This window comes from Mastigoproctus giganteus, chromosome 9 (genome assembly GCF_048544385.1).
Source record: "Mastigoproctus giganteus isolate SK-2022 chromosome 9, ASM4854438v1, whole genome shotgun sequence".
Taxonomy (NCBI): domain Eukaryota; kingdom Metazoa; phylum Arthropoda; class Arachnida; order Uropygi; family Thelyphonidae; genus Mastigoproctus; species Mastigoproctus giganteus.
The window spans coordinates 106,066,181-106,087,931 of NC_143583.1; the positions used below are offsets into that span (position 1 = coordinate 106,066,181).

Here is a 21,751-nt window from a genome sequence, read left to right on the forward strand (position 1 = left end):
CTGCTCATTGTGGACTAATGTTATTAGTGGAGTCCCTCAGGGTTCAGTATTGGGTCCTTTATTGTTTTCTGTATTTATAAATGATATTTATGATGGTATACCAAGCTTAATGTCCAAGTTTGCAGACGATACGAAGGTTGGCAGGGTGGTCAAGGACACTACTGACACTATGCTGCTGCAACAAGATCTGGAAAGGTTGAGCAGATGGGCTGAGAGGTGGCAAATTAAGTTTAACATTGACAAATGTAAAGTACTACATATGGGAAGTAGCAATCCCAGAGTAACGTTAAACTCTGTGGTACCACACTGACAGTGGTAGAGAATGAAAAGGACCTGGGGGTAATTGTGCAGGCATATATGAAGTTTTCTTAGCAGTGCAGACAGTCTGCAAGAGTAGCTCATGGTATCTTGTCAATGATATACAGGAATTTTTCTAGCAGGGATAAGGAGGTGATTATCCCCTTGTAAAAGGCAATGGTCAGGCCACACCTTCAGTAGTGTATACAGGTCTCAAGGCCTCATTTTAAGAAGGATGTAGAGCTGTTGGAACAAGTACAGAGAAGGGCAACAAGATTAGTGAACAGAACAAAGGGTTGCTCTTATGAAGAAAGGCTTAAGTTTTGCAAATTACAGTGTCTGGAGACTAGGCACCTGCGAGGTGAACTGATTGAGGTCTATAAAGCCTTGAATGTTTGAGCCTGCTCAATGCTGATGGTTTCTTCCTCTTGCTCAAAATAATTGCCCGAGAGGGCATTAATTCAAATTGAGGAAAGACAGATGTAGGATAGATGTGCGGAAATTTGCATTTAGCCAGCGGGTGGTTGATTGCTGCAACAAACTTCCATCTGTCGTAGAAGTTGATAGCTTAAATAGATTCAAGGCAGAACTTGACAAACATTTGGAGGGAGGGGATGAGTGAAATAAAGGGGTTTTTTTGGCTGATGCTATATAAGCTTGCTTTCTTGCATCATGTGTCCTTGCTAATGCTAAGGCTGGTCAAATAAAATCATGCACCCAAACGTTTTGACAAACACACGTGACACAACTGGAAATGCCTTTAGATCATTTCTAGAAGATCAAATAGTAAAAATTATTTTTTTCATTTATCAATATTCAAAAGTAAATATAAAATATTTTCTAATTAAGCTTAGATGCTGCATTTTAGTGAAGTTTTTTGAAGGAGATCCCACGCATCTTTATTAGCTGTTTGGGACAAAAACAGCATATCATAAACTAATCCCTTCTTTAACCAGCTGATGCAGTCTCAGAAAAATCCTGATGCAAACATCAGCTTTGATTGATTGATTGATTTTTGATTTTACTAGTGCAAAAATGACTGTGGTTATATTGTGCTAGGAAGAAATTAAAATGCAAAAGAAAATAGAGATTCTTGTAACCTTTAAAAAGGTTACCTAGTCAAATTGTTATATATATAAAAATAAAAAGCAGTATAAGTTTAAAAGTACATTATCTAATTTAGATATGTGCGTATATAATAATAGCTTATAAAAACTTTAAAACTGCTAACATACTGTCGTTGTCTGATAAAATCTGACCAGGTGTATAAGGTCCAAGTCAGATGACTAAAAGCAGTAAAATATATATTGCGAATACAGGTAAAATTAATGCAATCGATTAAAATATGCTTTATAGTTAAAATGGTGTCACAAGACTCATACATAGGAGAGTATCTGCCCTCAGCAGGAACGAATGTCTTAGATGACTGTGTCCTATATGGGGTCAAGCAAGAACAACTTCCTTGCTATGATTCCTGTGTAGACTAGACTAGACTGCCATGTTTCTATTACAGGCTTTATCTGGTATCATTTATTTGTTCTCTCTCTCTCTCTCTCTCTCTCTCTCTCTCTCTCTATGCATAGTTCTTGCCATTGGGAGTATATCTTGTGTATTATTTGCCTGTAGTCCATATAGGGGAATGACAGGCACAGATTATTAGCAGCCATCAGCAAAAAAGGCTGAGTGGCTCTGTGGCACAGCATACTTTAGGTTGCAGAAACTCAATCTGGACTATCAACCTTCCATTCACTAGTTTCTTCACATTAGATTTTTAGCCCTAGCTAAAATAAGCCCTCCTTATTTTAATGCTTGTGAACATCATTGATCCACCTTCTTTTTGGTCTGCTTCTGTGTTCATTATTATTCATTTTTACTTGAAATATCCATTTAGCTAATTAGGTAATCTCCCCTTCTCCCATTCCTTCTACATGCCCATACATCATAAGTTTGCTTCACTTATCTTTAACTGGATATTTGTTACCCCAAGAGGTTTGCTATTTCCTCATTTTTAATATCATCTTGCAATTGCTTCCATCTATTAGTTCTATCCATTGCTTTATACAATGTGGACAACTAGCTCCTTGTCCCTGCCAACAAAATTCCTGTATATTCTGCACCCTGTGTATTCCTTATTCTGTCTGCATTACTCGGAGAGCTTCATGTCAGATAGCACGTTTACCTATGAATCTCTTTCATTATTCACCACCTTTGTGTGGCAGCATCCAACTGGTATTTATTCTGCGATTACCACTGCCCATATGCAGTACCTTGCATTTATCAATATTAAACTTCAATAACCACTTCTCAGCCCATTTGCTTAACTTTTGAAGTTGCGGTAGTACACCTTGATTCCTGTCATTAACCACCTTGCCAACCTTTTATATTATCTGCAAACTTAGATAATAAGCTTAAAATAATATCATTAATATTGTTAATAAATACCAAAAAGAGTAAGTGGCTCAGAAATGAACCCTGGGGCCTCCACTAATAACATTACTCCAAGAAGAGCAGCATATTTATAAGATTTATAACATTTGATGCAGAATTTGACACAGAATTTGAATATGGGGAGTATATGTACAGAAAGGACATCACAGTGTGTCAAACATACTTGTTTGCAGTCTCTAGGGTTCCTCTTATACACCACTGTGTCGTCTGTACTTGGCAAAAAGCCAATGCCAGCCATGAAGTTGGAGTCTGAATCTGTGACAGATGTGGTGAAGTGTTATGTTGGAGTGCTGTAGGCCAGCAACTGGCAACTTAGCACCCAGGTAATTGGCAAACACCCAGTTACCTATCCCCTGCCTCCCATTCTTTGCCACAAGGAGATGTGCAAGTTCGGCAATCAAGGGCTCTTGCTGGGCTTCCCAGAAAATTCTGGATAAGCCTGGATGAAATATTGAAATGAGTGGCAAGGAGAGCCAGAAAAGTATGGATAGAGGTGAGGAGGGGAAAGAGGACAGGAGAAGGAGATGGAAGAATAAGGCATCCACTTGGAAGCTGGAAGATATTAGATACTTAAGAAGTGAAGTTGAAAGAACAAGAAGGATAGTGGCATCCATTCACCCCACAGGGGTTTAATATATCCAACCATGTGTTTGGAGAAATCCCACCCTGGAATACCAAGATCTGTTGTTATCCCACCCCTATGAGGGTCAGCAGAATCCCACTCCAAGAACATCTTCAGAGTCAATAGGAGCATACAGGTAAATCCCACCCAGTGTGATGCTGTATCAGCAGTAGATCACACCCTGAAATAGGATCAGCAATCAGTCCTTTAGTGTTAAAGAAGTCAGGAAGGTCAAGATTGGATGCCAGCAAAGGTTCTGGTGTACAGACAAGTTATTGATGAAGTCATCATAAGTAGGAAGTTGGTTCTGTGTGAGTGGGGAACTCTGGTGTAGTCTGAAGACAGCAACAGGTCAGATAAAGATAGGCTACTCCAGTCTGTGAAGTCGATTCTTCACTTGAAGACTTTATTGGCAATTGGAAGAACACCAGGAAGTTCTCTTTCTGTGACAATCAAGGAATGAGAATCCTCTGTCGGTGGAGAATTCTTTCTGAATGTGGAATCAAAGTCATAGAAAGGGCAATTATGCAGTATATGTTCAGAGGTATCCAGTTGGTTACATTTGCAGTTACTGTAAACAGTTGGCGAGAGGCCAAGTTAGTGAAGTTTTGCATTCATGCTGCCATGAGCGGTGATAAGGAATGTGGTGTGAAGTCCTGGGTTAAACCATTTGAGATGGTGCTTGCTAAACTTCTGCTTTTTTGGTTTTGGTTTTTTTTTTTTAGGAGCATTAGCAGCTTAGGCCATATTGCTCCGGGATATGCGGTGGCCATTTCCTGACCTTTCCGCATCATCCGTATTTGGTGGTGACGGGCTCGAACCCCGGTCTAATCAAGAAGCGTGTGCTACGCACTGCTGCTCCTTCCCACCTGGCTACGGAGGCGCCTAAAACTTCTGCACCTTTGGAAGAAGTCTAAAGGTTGTCCTGCCCAAGGTGTTCAAATTCCAAGTCCACTGAAAGTGGTTTACGAGTTCTGTTCTGATTCTGGTTTTCTCCATTTGAATTGGGTTGCTCAGGTCTAGAATGATGCTACCAAGTTCATTATAGATACCCTTCCTGTGATGGTATTTCAAATATTGGAAAGCAATCTCATGATCAATTTGGCAGCTTTCCACAAGGTCATATGCAGAAAGCTGCCAACTGAGTGTGAGATTATCTCTGAACACATGCTTGCTGGAACCATGCTGCAGGTGCTGGAGATTGAGAGGAGGATAATTCTCTAGGTCTCGATTAGTCTCACTGGATTAGTGGAAGCCTCGATTCGGTACTTCTATATGACATAATAGGGAGAAATACACATTGGTAGTATAATTTTGGTAAGAATCCCTTCAGGCCCCATTCCTTCTGAGTGATTTGAGCAATTTTTCCAGTGAAGATTTTCAGTTTTTTTTTTTTTTTTTTGAGATAACTTCAGTGTGGAAAGAAGGAGAATTTGCTATCTAGGACAGTGCTACTCAAAGTGTGGTCCGTGTACCTGCTCCAGTCCACGAACTGTTTGTTACAGGTCTGCGATGAATTGGAAATTCATCGTAGATTTGACTGGTCCATGATGATTGTATTTTACAAAAGTACTGGTCTGCAACAGACCAGTACTTTTATTGGTGGTGAAGGACCAACTGGTCCTTCACCACCAATAGTTTGAGAAGCACTGATCTACCATTTATGGACAAATTCAATGGAAAAGTTCGGTAAAACACAAGTAGTTGCCCTTGACATCTCAAAGGCCTTCGATCGTGTTTGGCATAAAGGTCTTCTAAACAAGCTTCCATTTTATGGTTTGCCAACTGTTTTTTGTAATTGGTTATCCAGTTTTCTCTCTGTTCGCTCACTGAGGGTGATGGTAGATGGATCTCTGTCTTCTAAATTCTCCACTAATGCCGGTGTCCCCCAAGGTTCAGTTCTTTTCCCCACTCTTTTCTTCTTGTATATTAATGACCTTTTTCCATTGACTGGAAACCCTATCCATAGTTTTGCTGATGATAGCACACTGCATTCCACTTTCCATTTTGAGAAACCTTGCCTTGCTCAATCAGCTTTAACTTCTCGAATATCTGCTACCAATTCCTTAAATGCTGATCTGCAGGTAATTCTCCAGTAGGACAAAGACAACTTAGTTGATTTCAATCCTTCTAAAATTCAGTCTTGTCTTATATCTCACAAAAAGGATTCTTCTGCTCCTATGCTTATCTTTGGTGACACTCCAATTTCTAGGCAAAATGATATATCTCTTTTGGGGATTACCCTGACTTCTAATCTCTCTTGGCACGAGCACATTACAAATATTGCTTCCTCTGCATCTAAAAAACTTGATTCTCTCTTTTGCTCTCGCCATTACTTTTCTTCCAAACAGCTGTTCACTCTGTACAAATCACAAATCCACCCTAACATGGAATATTGTTCCCACATCTGGGGTGGTGGCCCCAAAACCTCTCTCAGGCTTCTTGATTCTGTTCAGAAGAGGGCAATTAGATTAATTAATGATTCACCTCTAACAGAGTCTCTCCACTCGCTGTCTCATAGACGTACTGTTTCTGCTGCATGCCTTTTCTACAGATACTTCCATGGGAACTGTTCTTCTGAATTGGCTTCTAAAATTCCCACTCTCTCTTTCAAAACAGTTCGAACACGTGCCGCCACCAGCAAACATCCATTTACTGTCCAACTGACACTGTCCCACAGAACCAACTTTTCATCTTCCTCGTTTATTCATTCAACTGCCATTTTCTGGAACAATCTTCCTTCATACGTATTTCCTGAAAATTATAGTCTACAGTACAGAAGTTCAAGTCTAATGTCAACAAATATCTTCCTTCGTCTTCTCAACCTCCAACTGAAGCACGGTACTAAGTACTATAGGTTCTAATACCTCTTGTGTTTGGGGTGTTCGTAAAAAAAAAAAAAAAAAATATTTGTAAGAACTCTCATTTTATTTTCTGCTCTGTGTATTTGATGGTTGGGGGCGTCTTAGGGATTCAAAGATCCTATGGGGAACAACTGTCTTTTTTCATTGTGGAAACAGTTAGCTTTTCTTGTGGCACCGTTCAGCGAGGTCTTCAAGAATGGTGTTAAGGATGTCCTCGAGTTGTCATCTCAAGTCTCAGTATGCTGGCTGGGTTTTGTTCCGGTGTTCCCTCATTAACTAGGTATCAAACACCGTGGTCCAAGAATTGACCTTGGGGGCAACCCCTAGTGACTTGCCTGGTTATCTGGCAATGGTTGGATTGCATAGTAATTCTCCTGTTATCAAAGTAACAGGACATCAGCTTGAATTGGACATCATATCGGATTTGACATTTCGGCCTCCCTGAACCTCCTCAAGATGCTTTGCCACCATAGAGTATCAGAGGGCCCGTTGAAGTCCATAAAGAGCCTGAGGGCATATATCTTCTGTGTTTCGCATTCAGTAGTGATAGTTTTGATGGAGTCTTCGGCATACAGCCCATTTTTAAATCTGTATTGGTTTGGCGATTCTAGACCTTTAGCTTTGTATGCATCAGTAAATCTTGTGGTTATTAATTTCTCGAGGATTTTTCCGTTTACAGAGGACAGGGCAGCAGGCCAGTACGAGTCTGGATTGTCTTGCAGCTTGTTGATACTTTTCAGTAGAATTTTGAGAGTGGCAAATTTCGATAAACCCCATCTCTCAAGCAAGAATTGTAGACGTTCTGTAGGAGATCCTTTTGATGATGTCAACTTCAAGCAGGTCCAGACTGGAGCTGCCAAATCTGGTAAAAGCCAAGGCCAGACCAATCTCATCCCTATGGAAATGCTGTTTATTTATGTTTCCTTAACACATTATGTGATGCAGTCGCACCTCTGCCTGAATGTTGGATTCCAGGATATGGGAATCTTGGAGGACAATGGAGTCAAGAAGACAATGGTGTTAAGTGATTTCTCCCAGGAGGTTTCCTGGTCGTTTGTATTTCTGATAGAGGAGATCTCACTTGGGCGTATCTTGTCTGTTACAAGCCTATAGATTAGCCCCAAGGATCAGCATTCCTGCATCTGACCACAAGTTTTTCCCAGAGGCATTTTGATTTTCACGGTATACTGTTTTGTGATATGTCCATCTGTTCTCTTTGTAGATATCTTGGAGCCTGTCAATTTCTGGTTGTGGTCTGCAGTTTCACTTCGCCTGCTGAAACTATTTTCTTGACTGTCTTGTCTGGTTTCTGAAGTCAGTAAGGACATTTATCCACCAAAGTGCATGTTTTGGTCTTCGTTTTTTCCACTTAGAAATTGAGGCATAACAAGCTGCAGTGATGAGCTGTTGGACTTCCTTGGCTTGTTCAGCCAGGGGTTGTCACTGTTCAGGTTATCACTGGTAAGCATGGGATCTGATATGATGGCCAAAGACATCCCACTTTGTTCTTTTAGTGTTATAACCTGTTACATTTGGAATGCTGTATCTTCTGTTCAGCTGTTCTGGGTAATGCAGAAGGTGAAATTTATAAGAATGATTTGAAAATACTGATTAAAGAAATTAATTTCTTAATATTTTCAATAATCCCCAAAATCTTAATAAAAATAAAACAAACCCTGATATGGTGGTTAAAGGATATTTTCAATGTATCCTACGTTTTTGTTGTTGTTATTTTGTTTTTAGGAGCATTAGCAACTAAGGCCATATTGCTCCAGGGATATGCGGTGGTCATTCCCTGACCTTTCCACACCCTCCGTATTTGGTGGTCACGGGCTCGAACCCTGGTCTAATCAAGAAGCGCGTGCTATGCACTGCTGCTCCTGCCCACCTGGCTACAGAGGCACCTAATGTATCTTATAAATAGAGAAATAACACTATTCTATATTCTGTGCAATTAAAAAATTTATTGAAATACAGAAAAACTAATTATACACACACATTATTATTATTAGCTACATGGTGCAAGGAAGCCTGAGGCTTATGTTGCACCAGCCAAAAAAAAATTTCCCGAGTTACCCTGAGACACAGAGAGAGAGAGAGAGAGAGAGAGAGAGAGAGAGTCAAAAGTAGAAGGGGAATCACCAAGAAGAATGATGATATCCAGCTTGGGACCCTAAGTGTGCCAAACCCATACTCACCAGATGTGAGCCCCCTGGGGTTATGTTCCAGCCCCTCTTTCAGTGTAATGTTATGCTAATTAAAACAATAAATTTATCTTCAACTACAAACATCGGACATTATAATTGGTAATAATTATAAATTATACTTAGTTGTAATAATTAACTCATTCCTCAAGGAAAGAGAGTTGCCTTGAGTCGTGACACAAGATTGGTTGGTTTATTAATTTCTGATTTCTATATTTCATGAAGAAATATGACACTAGTCATAACAAACACACAGAAACCAACCAATTAAGTAATGCACACACTCCTTTATATCTCTCTAGTGCATTCAATTATCAAATACCATAATGAGCAATTTCGAAGTGGGATTTGTAGTTCTTTTGATTTATGAGGGAGGGGAGCATGAATAAGAATTCAAAAAATAAAAATGCTGGACTTTTATTCATCTGTTTGGCCACGGCCCTAAAATAAATATTTTAGGTTCACATCATCATCATCATCATCAGCCATTTTCAATCTACTGCAGGATGAAGGCCTCTCCAGCAATATTCCAGTTCCTTCTGTTTTGTGTAATGGCCATCCATTTACCACCCATGAACTCGTTAATTTCATCTGACTATCTCCATTGTTGCCTTCCAGGTTTTCTTTTAGTTCCTCTTGGGTACCATTCTATTATTTTCTTAGTCGATCTTTAATCATGTCTTCGATCTATGTGTCCTGTCCAAGTCCATTTCAATTTTTTTAGTTGTGATAATAATGGCCTTTATTTGTGTTTGCTGCCCAATCCATGTGTTTCTCTTCTTATCTAACAGTCTGATTCCTAATATAATTTGTTTCATTCTTCGCAGTATAGTTTTCTGCTTCTCTTCCATTCTTTGGTGAATGCTCAAGTTTCACTTCCGTAAGTCATGGTGGGTAGCATACATTGGTTCATTATTTTACGTTTCAGACAAATTGGGATATTGCTCCTCAGAGTGTGTCTATATTTCCTGAATGCTATCCATCCAAAATTTATTCTTCTCTTGACTTCCAGCCATTTATCATTATTACAGCTAATAACTTGTCCCAGATAAGTATATGACTCCACCTTTTCAATTACTGCTCCTTCAATCATTATTTTCCTTTCTGTGGCATACTTGTTCATCATTACTTTTGTTTTAGCCATATTCATCTTTAGTCCAAAATCCTTACTAACTGTGCATAACTGATTAAGATTTTCCTCTAATTCTTTGGGATCGTGGCTTATGACCACAATTTCATCTGCAAATCTTAAATGGTTTAGGTACTCTCCATTCACATTGACTCCTTTCTGCGACCAGTCCAATCTTCTGAAAGCTTCCTCAAGGGCAGCAGTAAACAACTTCAGAGATATTGTGTCTCCTTGTCAAACTCTTTTCTCAATTTTAAATTTGCTACTGTCTTTGTCTAATCTAATAAAGGAGGTAGCGTTCTCATATATTTTCTTCAAAATCATAATATATGGGGTATTACCTTATGCTGTATGGAGTCAAATGCCTTTTCATAATCCACAAATGCCAGGCATAATGGTGTTTATACTCATTTGCCATTCTCAGCTTCATGTTGTTTAGCATTCCAGGAATGCACAATGGGATAATCTACATGATTTCCTTGGTTGGATTAGTATTATTTTCCTTGTTGGATTACTATTTTAAATCTTCTGATCTCAAAGAGTGCTCAGATTATGTCAGTGAAATTATTCTTGCAGGGATAGAATGCTTTATTCTACATTCCACCCAAAAATCTCATTTGCACATTTACAGGAAAATCTCAGTTTCCCCCTTAAATGTGCTATGGCTGTTAAAGGTAGGAATACAGCATATAAAAACAGGCTCATATCCATATCTCCAGTTTCATTTTCTGTCAACACAAAACAACAATTCACAACATAATAATCTAAAACAGTTATTAATCAATATCACTTCATTTTAAACAGGTCTAGCTTCTCGCCAGATCTATTGGATGTAACTTCTGTCCAGCTATACTTCCATCTCTGATACAAGTCAACAGCCCTATTGCATTCTCAGTTAAAGCGAAATACCAGCATTGGGTAATCACCAAGAAAGATAAGAATGATGATGATATCCAGCTCAGGACTCTGGGTGTGAGCTGGATATCATCATTCTTCTCTTTCTTGGTGATTCCCCCTTCTACTCTCTCTCAGGGTAATTCAGAAATTTTTTTTTTGGCTGGTGCAGCATAAGCCTCAGGCTTCCTTGTACCATATAGCTAATAATAATAATAATTCTACTTTTCTTCTCACCCTTGTATCGATGATCTTGGTACACCACTACCTGCCATACTCAATACACTACACTCATTGCCTCCCATGATATTTCAACAGTAGGATGTTAGAACTCTGAACAATCTTGATGTCAAAAAAGCTCCAGGTTGTGAGAGGTTTATTTTCAAAATCTATGCTCTGCAAAAAGCATAATGCGAAAGCTAATTCAAAAGACAATGCAATGACATTATCCTTTTGCACTTTCTTACTCCATTGCTTTTCCTTTTGCAAACTCTTATACTACCTTGAAAACTTCCATCTGATCAAGCATCACTAGTGTGGATTCTGTAATTGTAGAAGCAGTGGTGATATATTTTCTAATGTTACTCATTTTTGGATAAAATTCAATTGAAAAGTTTGGTGAATCTCAAGTAGTTGCTCTTAATATTTCTAAGGCTTCTGCTCATGTTTGGCATAAAGATCTAAACAAGCTTCCATCTTATGGATTGCTGACTGTGTTTTCCAACTGGGTATCCAGTTTTCTTTCTCACTCTCTGCAGTGATAGTGGATAGCTTTCTGTCTTCTAACTTTTCCACTAATGCTGGTGTTCCCCAAGATTCAGTGTTTTCTCCTATTCTTTTCCTCTTGTACATTACTGACCTCCTAACACTGATTGGATATCCTGTCCACAGTTTTGCTGATGATACCACACTATATTCCACCTTCCAGTCTGAGAAACCAACCTTGTTCTTCACAAGCAACCTCAACTTCTAGAATTTCTCCACCAATTATTTAAATGCCAACCTGCAAGTAATTCTCCAATGAGATAAAGAAACTTAGTTAACTTCAATCCTTCTAAAACTCAGTCCTGTCTTATTTCTCATAAGAAATAATCTACTGCTACTATGCTCATCTTTGGTGACTCACATTTTTAGAAATCACATCCCTCTCTTAGGGATTATATGACTTCTAATCTCTCTCTCTCTCTCTCGTCATAAGCACATGACAATTATTACTTCCTCTGCATTAAAGAGAACTAAATTTTCTTTTTTCACTCTCACATTTACTTTTCCTCTAACTAACTAATCACTATAAATCTCAAATTTGTCTGATCTTATCTGGAGTGGTGTCTCCATAACCTATCTCAAGTGTCAACTCTATTCAAAAGGGGGTAGTCAGGTTAATTAATGACCCATCTCTTACAAAGTCTTTCCGCCCTCTGTCTCATAGATGCTCAGTTTCTGCTGCATGCCTGTTCTATAGATATGTCTATGGGCATGGGCATTCTTCTTCTAAATTGGCATCTTAATTCCACCATTCTCTTTGAGCATGACACAATCCATCATATCCATTCACTATCCAACTCCAAACTCACAGAACCAACTTTTCATTTTCCTCATTTATCTCTTCTACTTTTATTCTCTGGAATGACCTTCCTTCATGTGTATTTCCTTAAAATTACAATTCATAGAAATTCAAGTCTAATGTCAACTGTCTTCTCAACCTTCAAGCCATGCACGGTACTATGGCAGTGGTTTTCAACTGGGGTGCTGCAAAAACATTTCAGGGGCGAAATTGTAATAAGAAGTAACACTTAAATTTTTCAGTGCAAGAATATTTATTTCATTATAAAAAGGTTCATCCTTATAATTTTATTATTATAATAGCTATCGTATAACATTTAAAAATCCATCATTCAGATCTAACAGGCAGAAAACTGAGAATATATATATATATCTGATAATTAAAATAAATATGATATTTAAAATAAAAACATCAGCCAGTAGTACGGCAATAATGCAGAGCGAAACGAAACGCAAAATAATATAAAATAAACAAACAGGGAAGGGAAAGTAGAGATAACAGGACAAAAAGGTAGTCGATAATTCCCTGTAAAATTTAGTCAATTAAGTCATTAAACCCAATTAATAAAAAAAAGTAAATTTAAAATAATTCCAATTATAAATAATTTAGCGGTACCCCCCTCGAAGGTACGAGTTCCAAAAAACGTGAAATATCACCAAAAAAGGGTTAAAGAAACTACCAAAGTGGCAGTAGTGGGTTAATATGCTAAATAAGCAGCGCCTGTGCCACCATCTATTCTTTTCCTTTCTATTATATAAGCTGGTTAAGCTTGCATTATGTCAGTGGTGTGGCTCTGATCAAGAGTGCTGTCTGTTCTATAGTTTATTTTTCGCTGCATAAGGACCACCGCTATGCAAATCCTCTGCATTGGTTGATCTATCGGAGAATGGAGGGGTGGATTGGTTCTTCGATATTTCTGCCTTTACGATGATTTGTATGACGACTGAAATGCAGCGATTCCATGACCATTATTGGCCTCGTGGTCCTCTGTCGATATGGGGCATGATGGTCAGTCTATCATTTTGATATTTTAGTTTTTGGTAGTTTCTTTAACCCTTTTTTGGTGATATTTCACGTTTTTTGGAACTGGTACCTTCGAGGGGGGGTACCGCTAAATTATTTATAATTGGAATTATTTTAAATTTACTTTTTTATTAATTGGGTTTAATGACTTAATTGACTAAATTTTACAGGGGATTATCGACTACCTTTTTGTCCTATTATTTCTACTTTCCCTTCCCTGTTTGTTTATTTTATATTATTTTGCATTTTGTTTCGCTCTGCATTATTGCCGTACTACTGGCTGATGTTTTTATTTTAAATATCATATTTATTTTAATTATCAGATATAATTAGGCATCATGTGGAGGATGTGCATTTGCTGCCTCTAATGATAGCTACATAGCCATATCTATTTATTTTTATTACTTTTGCCTAATTTTTACCTCACATAATATAAATTAGTGGTAGTAGTGGGTTGATATGCTAAATAAGCAGCGCCTGTGCCGCCATCTATTTCTTTCCTTTCTATTATATAAGCTGTTAAGCTTGCATTATGTCAGTGGTGTGGCTCTGATCAAGAGTGCTGTCTGTTCTATAGATTATTTTTCGCTGCATAAGGACCACCGCCATGCAAATCCTCTGCATTGGTTGATCTATCGGAGAATGGAGGGTTGGTTTGGTTCTTCGATATTTCTGCCTTTGCGATGATTTGTATGACGATTGAAATGCAGCGATTCCATGACCATTATTGGCCTCGTGGTCCTCTGTCGATATGGGGCATGATGGTCAGTCTATTATTTTGATTTATTATTTTGATATTTTAGTTTTTGGTAGTTTCTTTAACCCTTTTTTGGTGATATTTCACGTCTTTTGGAACTGGTACCTTCGAGGGGGGTACCGCTAAATTATTTATAATTGGCATTATTTTAAATTTATATCTTTTTTATTAATTGGGTTTAATGACTTAATTGACTAAATTATACTGGGGATTATCGACTACCTTTTGGTCCTATTATTTCTACTTTCCCTTCCCTGTTTGTTTATTTTATATTATTTTGCGTTTTGTTTCGCTCTGCATTATTGCCGTACTACTGGCTGATGTTTTTATTTTAAATATCATATTTATTTTAATTATCAGATATATATGTATATATATTGACAAATTTGGTCCTTGAGGTTGTCACAGACATTCTCTCAGATATGGCAGATAAGCTGTACTTGCTACCTGAGAGTCTAAAACGCTGATGGAACTGATATTCGGGTCAAGTGGTCATTCAAGTCAAGTGGACCCAATTTCAGTGAAGTCCGAACGGTCTGTGACAGCCAAATCCTCTGCTTGCACCTTCAAGATGGTGGGACTGTAGTAATCCTCGGTATAACCTCCATGCACAGGTACATGGTGCGTGACCACCCAGGTGTGAACCAACATAAGCAGGGGTCAAGGTGTGGCGCCCACACCTCATGGAGGAATGCCGCCCCTCTGTTACCTGGCAGTACTAGGTGGTAGATGACTCTCATCAACCGGTGCAATACCACCACTTTGCTTATTGGAGGCTTGAAGTGGTGGAACCCATGTTTAGTCTCTAGAGCTAAGTTCCGGTCAACCCTTCCCCATCTCTTCCATCATGCAGTATGATTGATGACTTTTGAGGTTATGATGAACATCGTGGCGAGATCCAATATTCCTTACATTTCGAGGGTACAGCTCTAAAACGGTGTTTGCAAGCTGGCCACTAGTTAGTACACCGGATCGAACCTATTGGTAACTCTCTAGGAGGCTTCCGGATCAACTAGTGTATAATCTTGCTACCTCTACTCTGTCAGATAGTGACTGGACGGAGTCAGAGTAGTGTGTATGCAGGGAGCATTGTTGAGGGCACGTTATGTCAAGGATCTGGGTATATGATTACCATGTGTATGCCATATCCAAAAATTTCATTACTTCATACAGTATGTCCCACCCACTTTTTCTTACTATTGAATACACCATGAATTGTCAAACTAATGGAGCAAGCTTATCTGCGAAAAGATCTAAACCACCCAAGCACTTCCTAATTCATTTCACAAATATATGTGGTCTCAATTTTATCTCAACGATGTCCATTTCCACTTGCAGTCTACCAAACCCCATGTACTTTTTCTGACAGAATCTCAGTTATCGGTTGATTCAACTGCTGCTCATCTCAGATGCACAAATTATTCACTGTATGATTCCTTGGCAATTTGGAATCTCCTCTCTTTGATCTTCTCTGGCTTAAATCTCTCTACCTCATTGTGTCAAATTCATCTGTTGTCTCTACCATTCTCCCAACTCCACTAATCACCTGGAGCTCTTTGACTTCCTCTCTTTGCAACTTGACTTTCTCCAGTCCAACTTTCCTAACAGTGAGGTAATTTTCCTTGGTGATTTTAATGTTCACAACTCCAGATGGCTTCCGTTTTCTAGTCACACTGACCCAGCTGGTCGAGATGCTGAGGCTTTTGCAATTACTAATGACCTTGCACAGATTGTTCATTTACCTACAAGAATACCAGACAATCCTAATCATACAGACAATAAGCTTGATCTTTTTTCTCCAAACAACCCTTCTAAGTACACAGTCAAAGTGAGAGCTCCTTTAGGCACTTCAGATCACAACTTGGTGATTGTCTCTTCTCCAATGGAACCTTTATCTCATGGCTATACCCAACCTCGTGTTGTTTAGCATTACAAGAATGCAAAATGGGATGACCTGCGAGATTTCTTTTCTTCTTTTCCTTGGTCAGATTACTGTTTCAAAACTTCTGATGTCAACGTTTGCTCACATCGTGTCAGTGAAATTATTCTTGCAGGAATGGAATCCTTTATCCCACACTCCACTTTAAAATCTCATCCTTTATCTAAACCTTGGTTTTCCAATAAATGTGCCAAGGCTGTTCAAGAGAAGAATGTTGCATATCGTAATTGGCTTGTGTCTAATTCTTCAGTTTCATTTTCTGCCTACACCAAAGCTCGCAACAATTGTAAAGCAGTTATTAATCAGTCCAAACTAGAGTTTGAACAGCCTAAGAGTAGAAAACTTGCTCTTGCCCTAATGGTAGCCGAGCATTCTGGTCTCTTGCCAAATGCTACTGGCCACAACTTTTGCCCATCTCTGCTCCCACCTCTGTCAAAAGCAGAAGATTGTGTTGTCACTTCAGCCAAGGATAAAGCTGACCTGCTTGCATCCCATTTTTCTTCCAACTCATGTATTAATGATCTTTGTAAAATACCTCCCACCATTCCCAACAAGCTCCATTCAATGCCTCCTGTGGTCTTCTGTCAAAAGGTGTTTGCAGGCGAATCTTGACGCTAAGAAAGCTCCATGTCCCGATGATATTTCTCCACTTGTTCTCAAAACCTGTGCTGCTGAACTTACTCCTATTCTTTGCCGCCTTTTTTCACTTTCTTATTCCAAAGGTATTTTTCCTTCTGCTTGGAAATTTGCTCATATCCAGCCAGTTCCTAAAAAGGGTGACAAATCCCTCCCATCCAATTATCGTCCCATTGCAATTACTTCTACTCTTTCTAAAGTAATGGAGAAATCAAATAACTACCTAGAAACCTTCCGTCTGATCAACGATTGCCAGTATGGATTCCGTCAGTGTCGATCCACTGGTGATATTCTGACTTATGTTACCCAATTATGGACTAATTCAATGGAAAGGTTCGGTGAAACACAAGTAGTTGCTCTTGACATCTCAAAGGCTTTGGATCATGTTTGGCATAAAGGTCTTCTAAACAAGCTTCCATCTTATGGTTTGCCAACTGTTTTTAGTAATTGGTTATCCAGTTTTCTCTCTGATTGCTCACTGAGGGTGATGGTAGATGGATCTCTGTCTTCTAACTTCTCCACTAATGCCGGTGTCCCCCAAGGTTCAGTTCTTTCCCCCACTCTTTTCCTCTTGTATATTAATGACCTTCCATTGAGTGGAAATCCTATCCATAGTTTTGCCGATGATAGCACATTGCATTCTACTTTTCATTTTGAGAAACCTTGCCCTACTCAATCAGCTTCAACGTCTCGAAAATCTGCTACCAATTCCCTAAATGCCAATCTTCAGGTAATTCTCCAGTGGGGCAAAGACAACTTAGTTGATTTCAACCCTTCTAAAACTCAAGTCTTGTCTTATATCTCACAAAAAGGATTCTTCTGCTCCTATGCTTATCTTTGGTGACACTCCAGTTTCTAGGCAAAATGATATATCTCTTTTGGGGATTACCCTGACTTCTAATCTCTCTTGGCACAAGCACATTACAAATATTGCTTCCTATGCATCTAAAAAACTTGGTTTTCTCTTTCCCTCTCGGCATTACTTTTCTTCCAAACAGCTGCTCACTCTGTATAAATTGCAAATCCGCCCAGCCATGGAATATTGTTCCCACATCTGGGGTGGTGGCCCCAAAACCTCTCCCAATCTTCTTGATTCCATTCAGAAGAGGGCAGTTAGGTTAATTAATGATTCATCTCTAACAGAGTCTCTCCACTCGCGGTCTCATAGACATACTGTTTCTGCTGCATGCCTCTTCTACAGATATTTCCATGGGCACTGTTCTTCTGAATTGGCTTCTATAAATCCCGCTCTCTCTTTCAAAACAGTCCGAACACCTACTGCCACCAGTCAACATCCATTTACTGTCCAACTTCAAACTCACAGAACCAACTTTTAATCTTTCTCGTTTATTCATTCAACTGCCGTTTTCTGGAACAACCTATCTTCATACGTATTTCCTGAAAATTACAGTCTACAGAAGTTCAAGTCCATTGTCAACAAATATCTTCTTTTGTCTTCTCAACCTCCAACCCAAGCACGGTACTAAGTACCTATAGGTTCTTATATCTCTCGTTTAGAGTTTACATAAAAAAAAAAATAATAATAATAAAAATTGAGTAGGGGTGCCATAAAATAAAATAAATTACTTAGGGATGCCATTATTAATAATAAAAGGTCGAAAACCACTGTACTATAGGTTAAAAATACCTTTCATGTTTGGGTCGTCATTAAAAAAAATTTATTTTGCTGCAAATTCATTTTAAAAATTCACAAATTACACCTTGCAAAGTTTGTGTTGCTTAGACCATGCAGACAAGATGTTTATTATGATCATTATCAGTTTGAACATTTTAAAGCATAAGTCCTTTTAATATTTTTAAAAAATAACACAGTAAATTTTATTATACTTTAGTAAATTATACACGTAGCCATACAGAATATAATCAAAATTAGCTAAATGACAATGAATTGTGGAGAGAATAAATTATTCTATATATTTTTACCCTATGAATTTGTATTAAAAGTGGAGTACTTTATTTTAGTGGAGCATTTATTTTAGGCATGAAAAATTCTTAGACAACTGTTTACATGAAAGGTTACTTACTGATTTCATACCGCAGACAATCTATACCCCATGCATTGCTTGCTTTGTTTATAGCAGCTGTCAAACAAAACATTTTAGAATTAATTACTATAAGGTTAACAAAATGGCTGCCCTTCAGTTAAAAACAGTTTAAAAACTTATAAAGATAAGATAATTTCTCTAACAGCTACAAGGGATGTTTATTAAGTTATCTACCTAGAATATATATTTGATATATAAAAATCTGATGGACATTTATGAGAGTGTGAGGTGTAGGGTAGATGCCCTCAACAAAATTAATAAGAGGGACCCATCAAGCTCTCGGCTGCCCAACTCAAAGCCAGAACTCACTCCGGTGCATCAGGCAACACAGCAGCAATCTCCGAGGCAAAATGCTCTGGTCCCAGAGGAACTAGTTATTTTTGGTGATTCTATTGTCAGGGAGATGGGGAATATATTATGCAAAAAGGATAGGTGGAACAGGACCAGGGTATGTCTTGCCAGAGGCAAAAGTTGATGACATTGTAGAGCAGATATCTTTTAAGGGCCCAAAAGGTGATACTGTTGTACATGTTGGCAATAATGACATTAAGCGTAAGAGATCTGCAGATTTACTAAAGAAGTACAGATCAATGTTGAAAAAAAGTCACAAATTAGGGTTTAATTTGAAAGTGTCTGCAATTCTGCCCAGACGTGATAGGAGGGAGTATATGATGAGACCATTTCAATTAGTTTGGCTCTGGAGAGATTGTGCAAGGCTCATGTGGTAGAATTTTTTTAAGCATGGTCTGTGCTTGTTAACAGGAGAGAATGCTTCTATAGGGATGGGGTTTACTTAAATAGAAAGGCTGCAAGAATATTTGCTGATGCCATGGAGGCAGTGTTATCTTAGTCGGAAAACTTCTAGCTTGGGGGGGGGGGGATACACATACTAAAATATTAACAGTCGCCGCAGCCAGAGGTGAAAGTGATTCTCACACCGCTTCTATTAGAATGAGCAGCAGCCTGGAAAGCAAGGTGCTGGGATTTCCAGGCCTGCTGGGAGTCATTGTAGAAAAAGCAAATACACTGGCTGTGTTAGGGTAACTAAAAGTAGGAACAGGTGCATGTATACTTCATGTACACCAATACTAGAAGTATAGTTAATAAATTTGATGAGTTTGAAGTGCTGGTAAAGACATCAAAGGCAGATCTTGTTGGAATATCAAAGAAATGGTGAAACAAAGATATAAGCAGTGCAGAATTTGGGGAGTACAATGTGTACAGAGAAAATAGACAAGACGGGGTTATGCTGTTAGTTAAGAAATACATAAATTGTGTTTCTTAACTAACAGCATATGTTGAGTCAGTGTGGTGTGACGTAAGCATTGGTAAAGGGAAAATGAGAGTAGGTGTATGTTATAGGCCTAGTGACTCTGATGAGTATAATGAAAAATTGTGCAGAGAAATAGGGTGGGCCAGTAAATCAGAATGTCTTATAATGCGGGATTTTAACTTTCCAGATATTGATTGGAACTTGTGCATTGGTCACTCGCACACTAGCAATCCACTTTGTGGATTTACTGGATGACTGTTTTCTACAGCAACATGTTCGAGAGGCAACCAGAGGGAGTAATACTCTTGATCTGATTATCAGCAGTGATTATTCATACATTAAGAATTTGCAGATAAAGGAACCACTGGATGACAGTGATCACAGTGAACTGATGTGGGATTTACTTAAAAAGATGTAATTACCATCAGGAGTAACTGGACGAGTTTATACTTTCATAAACGTGCTACAGTGGTCTCGGCCAGTTCTTAAATTCTATGCAGTGGGACCAACTGATGATGTTACCAACAGCAAATTCTAAATGGGAAGCATTTAAGGAATTAATCATAGAAACTACTAGGATTTTCATACCAACAAGGGAATACTCTTCAAGGATTAGGCCTAAATGGATGTCGGATGAATTAATGTGGCTCGTGGCAGAGAAGAAGAATGCATGAGATGCATATAAATTATTAGGCAAAACAGAAGCCTATGGCAGATATAAGCTAGTCTGTAAACAAGTCACAAAGGAGGTTAGGCAGGTGAAGGCAGAATACAAGAAACTTTTGACAAAGAATGCAAAGAAAAACAGCAAAGAGTTCTTTACTTATGTAAACTCTTGAAGGAAAGGGATGAATCAGAATAGTCCACTTAACATTGATAGTTTGAGTACTGATGATCATGCTCAGGTAGCTGATAAACTGAATGAGTTGCATCTACATTCATTCATGAGGAGTTATTCAAGGAGGGGAAGGCCAGAAGTTTATCAAACTGTAACAGGGAGCTAAGTGAGTTTGTAAAAACTGAGAGCAAAGTGGAGGAGAAATTGTTGAAGTTAAATATAAGGAAGGCCCCTTGAGTGGATGCGATCTAACAAGTTATATTGAAGGAGGCAGCAAAGGAAGTAAACAAACCCTTAGCCATAATTATGAGAGCTTCCTTGGACTCACGGGAGATCCCCATGGACTGGAGGTATACAAATGTATCCCCAATTAACAAAGGGGGTTCAAAAGGTGACACAAGTAACTATAGACCTGTTGGTTTAACTTGTGTTCTGGGAAAAATAAGGGAGTCATTGGTTAAAGAAGCACTGCAGGATCATCTAGACACGGCATGGGTTTGTTAAAGGGAGGTCTTGTCTGACCAATTTGATTGGATATTATAATGTAGTCACAAAGGAAATGGATGCAAAAAATAATTTTGATATCATATACTTGGATTTCAGGGCTAGTTGCTACAAAGGAAAAAGGGATGGTTGATTGGGAGACGACAGAGAGTGGTAATCAATGGATACTGCTCTTCATGAACTAATGTCAGGGTTCGGTGCTGGGGAACATCGTTGTTTCGTGTACAGTAAACTCCCGCTATTCGCGGGGGTTACGTTCCTGAGAAATGCCGCGAATACCAAAAATGCAAATACTGAGTTATGGCTCCCATAGTAATAAAGGGGTTCCGTTCCAAAGTATGAAATATATAAGAAAAACTAGTCAAAAATTTTGTCTATGTATGTATTATATGTACCTTCATAATATGACTATGTACACAGACAGTACATAGTGAAAAATCGAAATGAAAATAAGAAACAATTTAATATTAAATGTAATATTTATTAGAAATTTCAAACAAATCTTTCAAATCAGCACCTTTGCAAGCTAAAAAACTTATCCCGCCAGTGCTATCACCAGTTTCGCTAAAGTGTTGATAAAGGCGTTTTGCCTTTTCACAAATGATGTGCGGGCTTAACGGAATTTTATTTTGAGTTCGGTCATCTATCCACAGATTTAAAGCTTTTCCATTTTTTCTAATTTAACATCATGAG

At 38.5% G+C, this 21,751-nt stretch overlaps 1 protein-coding gene across 2 annotated transcripts in view; it reads right to left on the reverse strand.

Moving 5' to 3' along the window:
• Window positions 1-21,751, reverse strand: part of Stoml2 (stomatin like 2) — a 213,702-nt gene that overhangs the window by 86,648 nt on the left and 105,303 nt on the right. The window contains exon 6 of one of the 2 annotated variants that reach the window (XM_090382178.1): window positions 18,423-18,479. The exons of the other annotated variant lie outside the window; for it this stretch is intronic. Coding sequence (XP_090238304.1) covers window positions 18,423-18,479 — 57 coding nt within the window. The remainder of the gene's footprint in view (window positions 1-18,422; window positions 18,480-21,751) is intronic. 2 annotated transcript variants of the gene reach the window in all.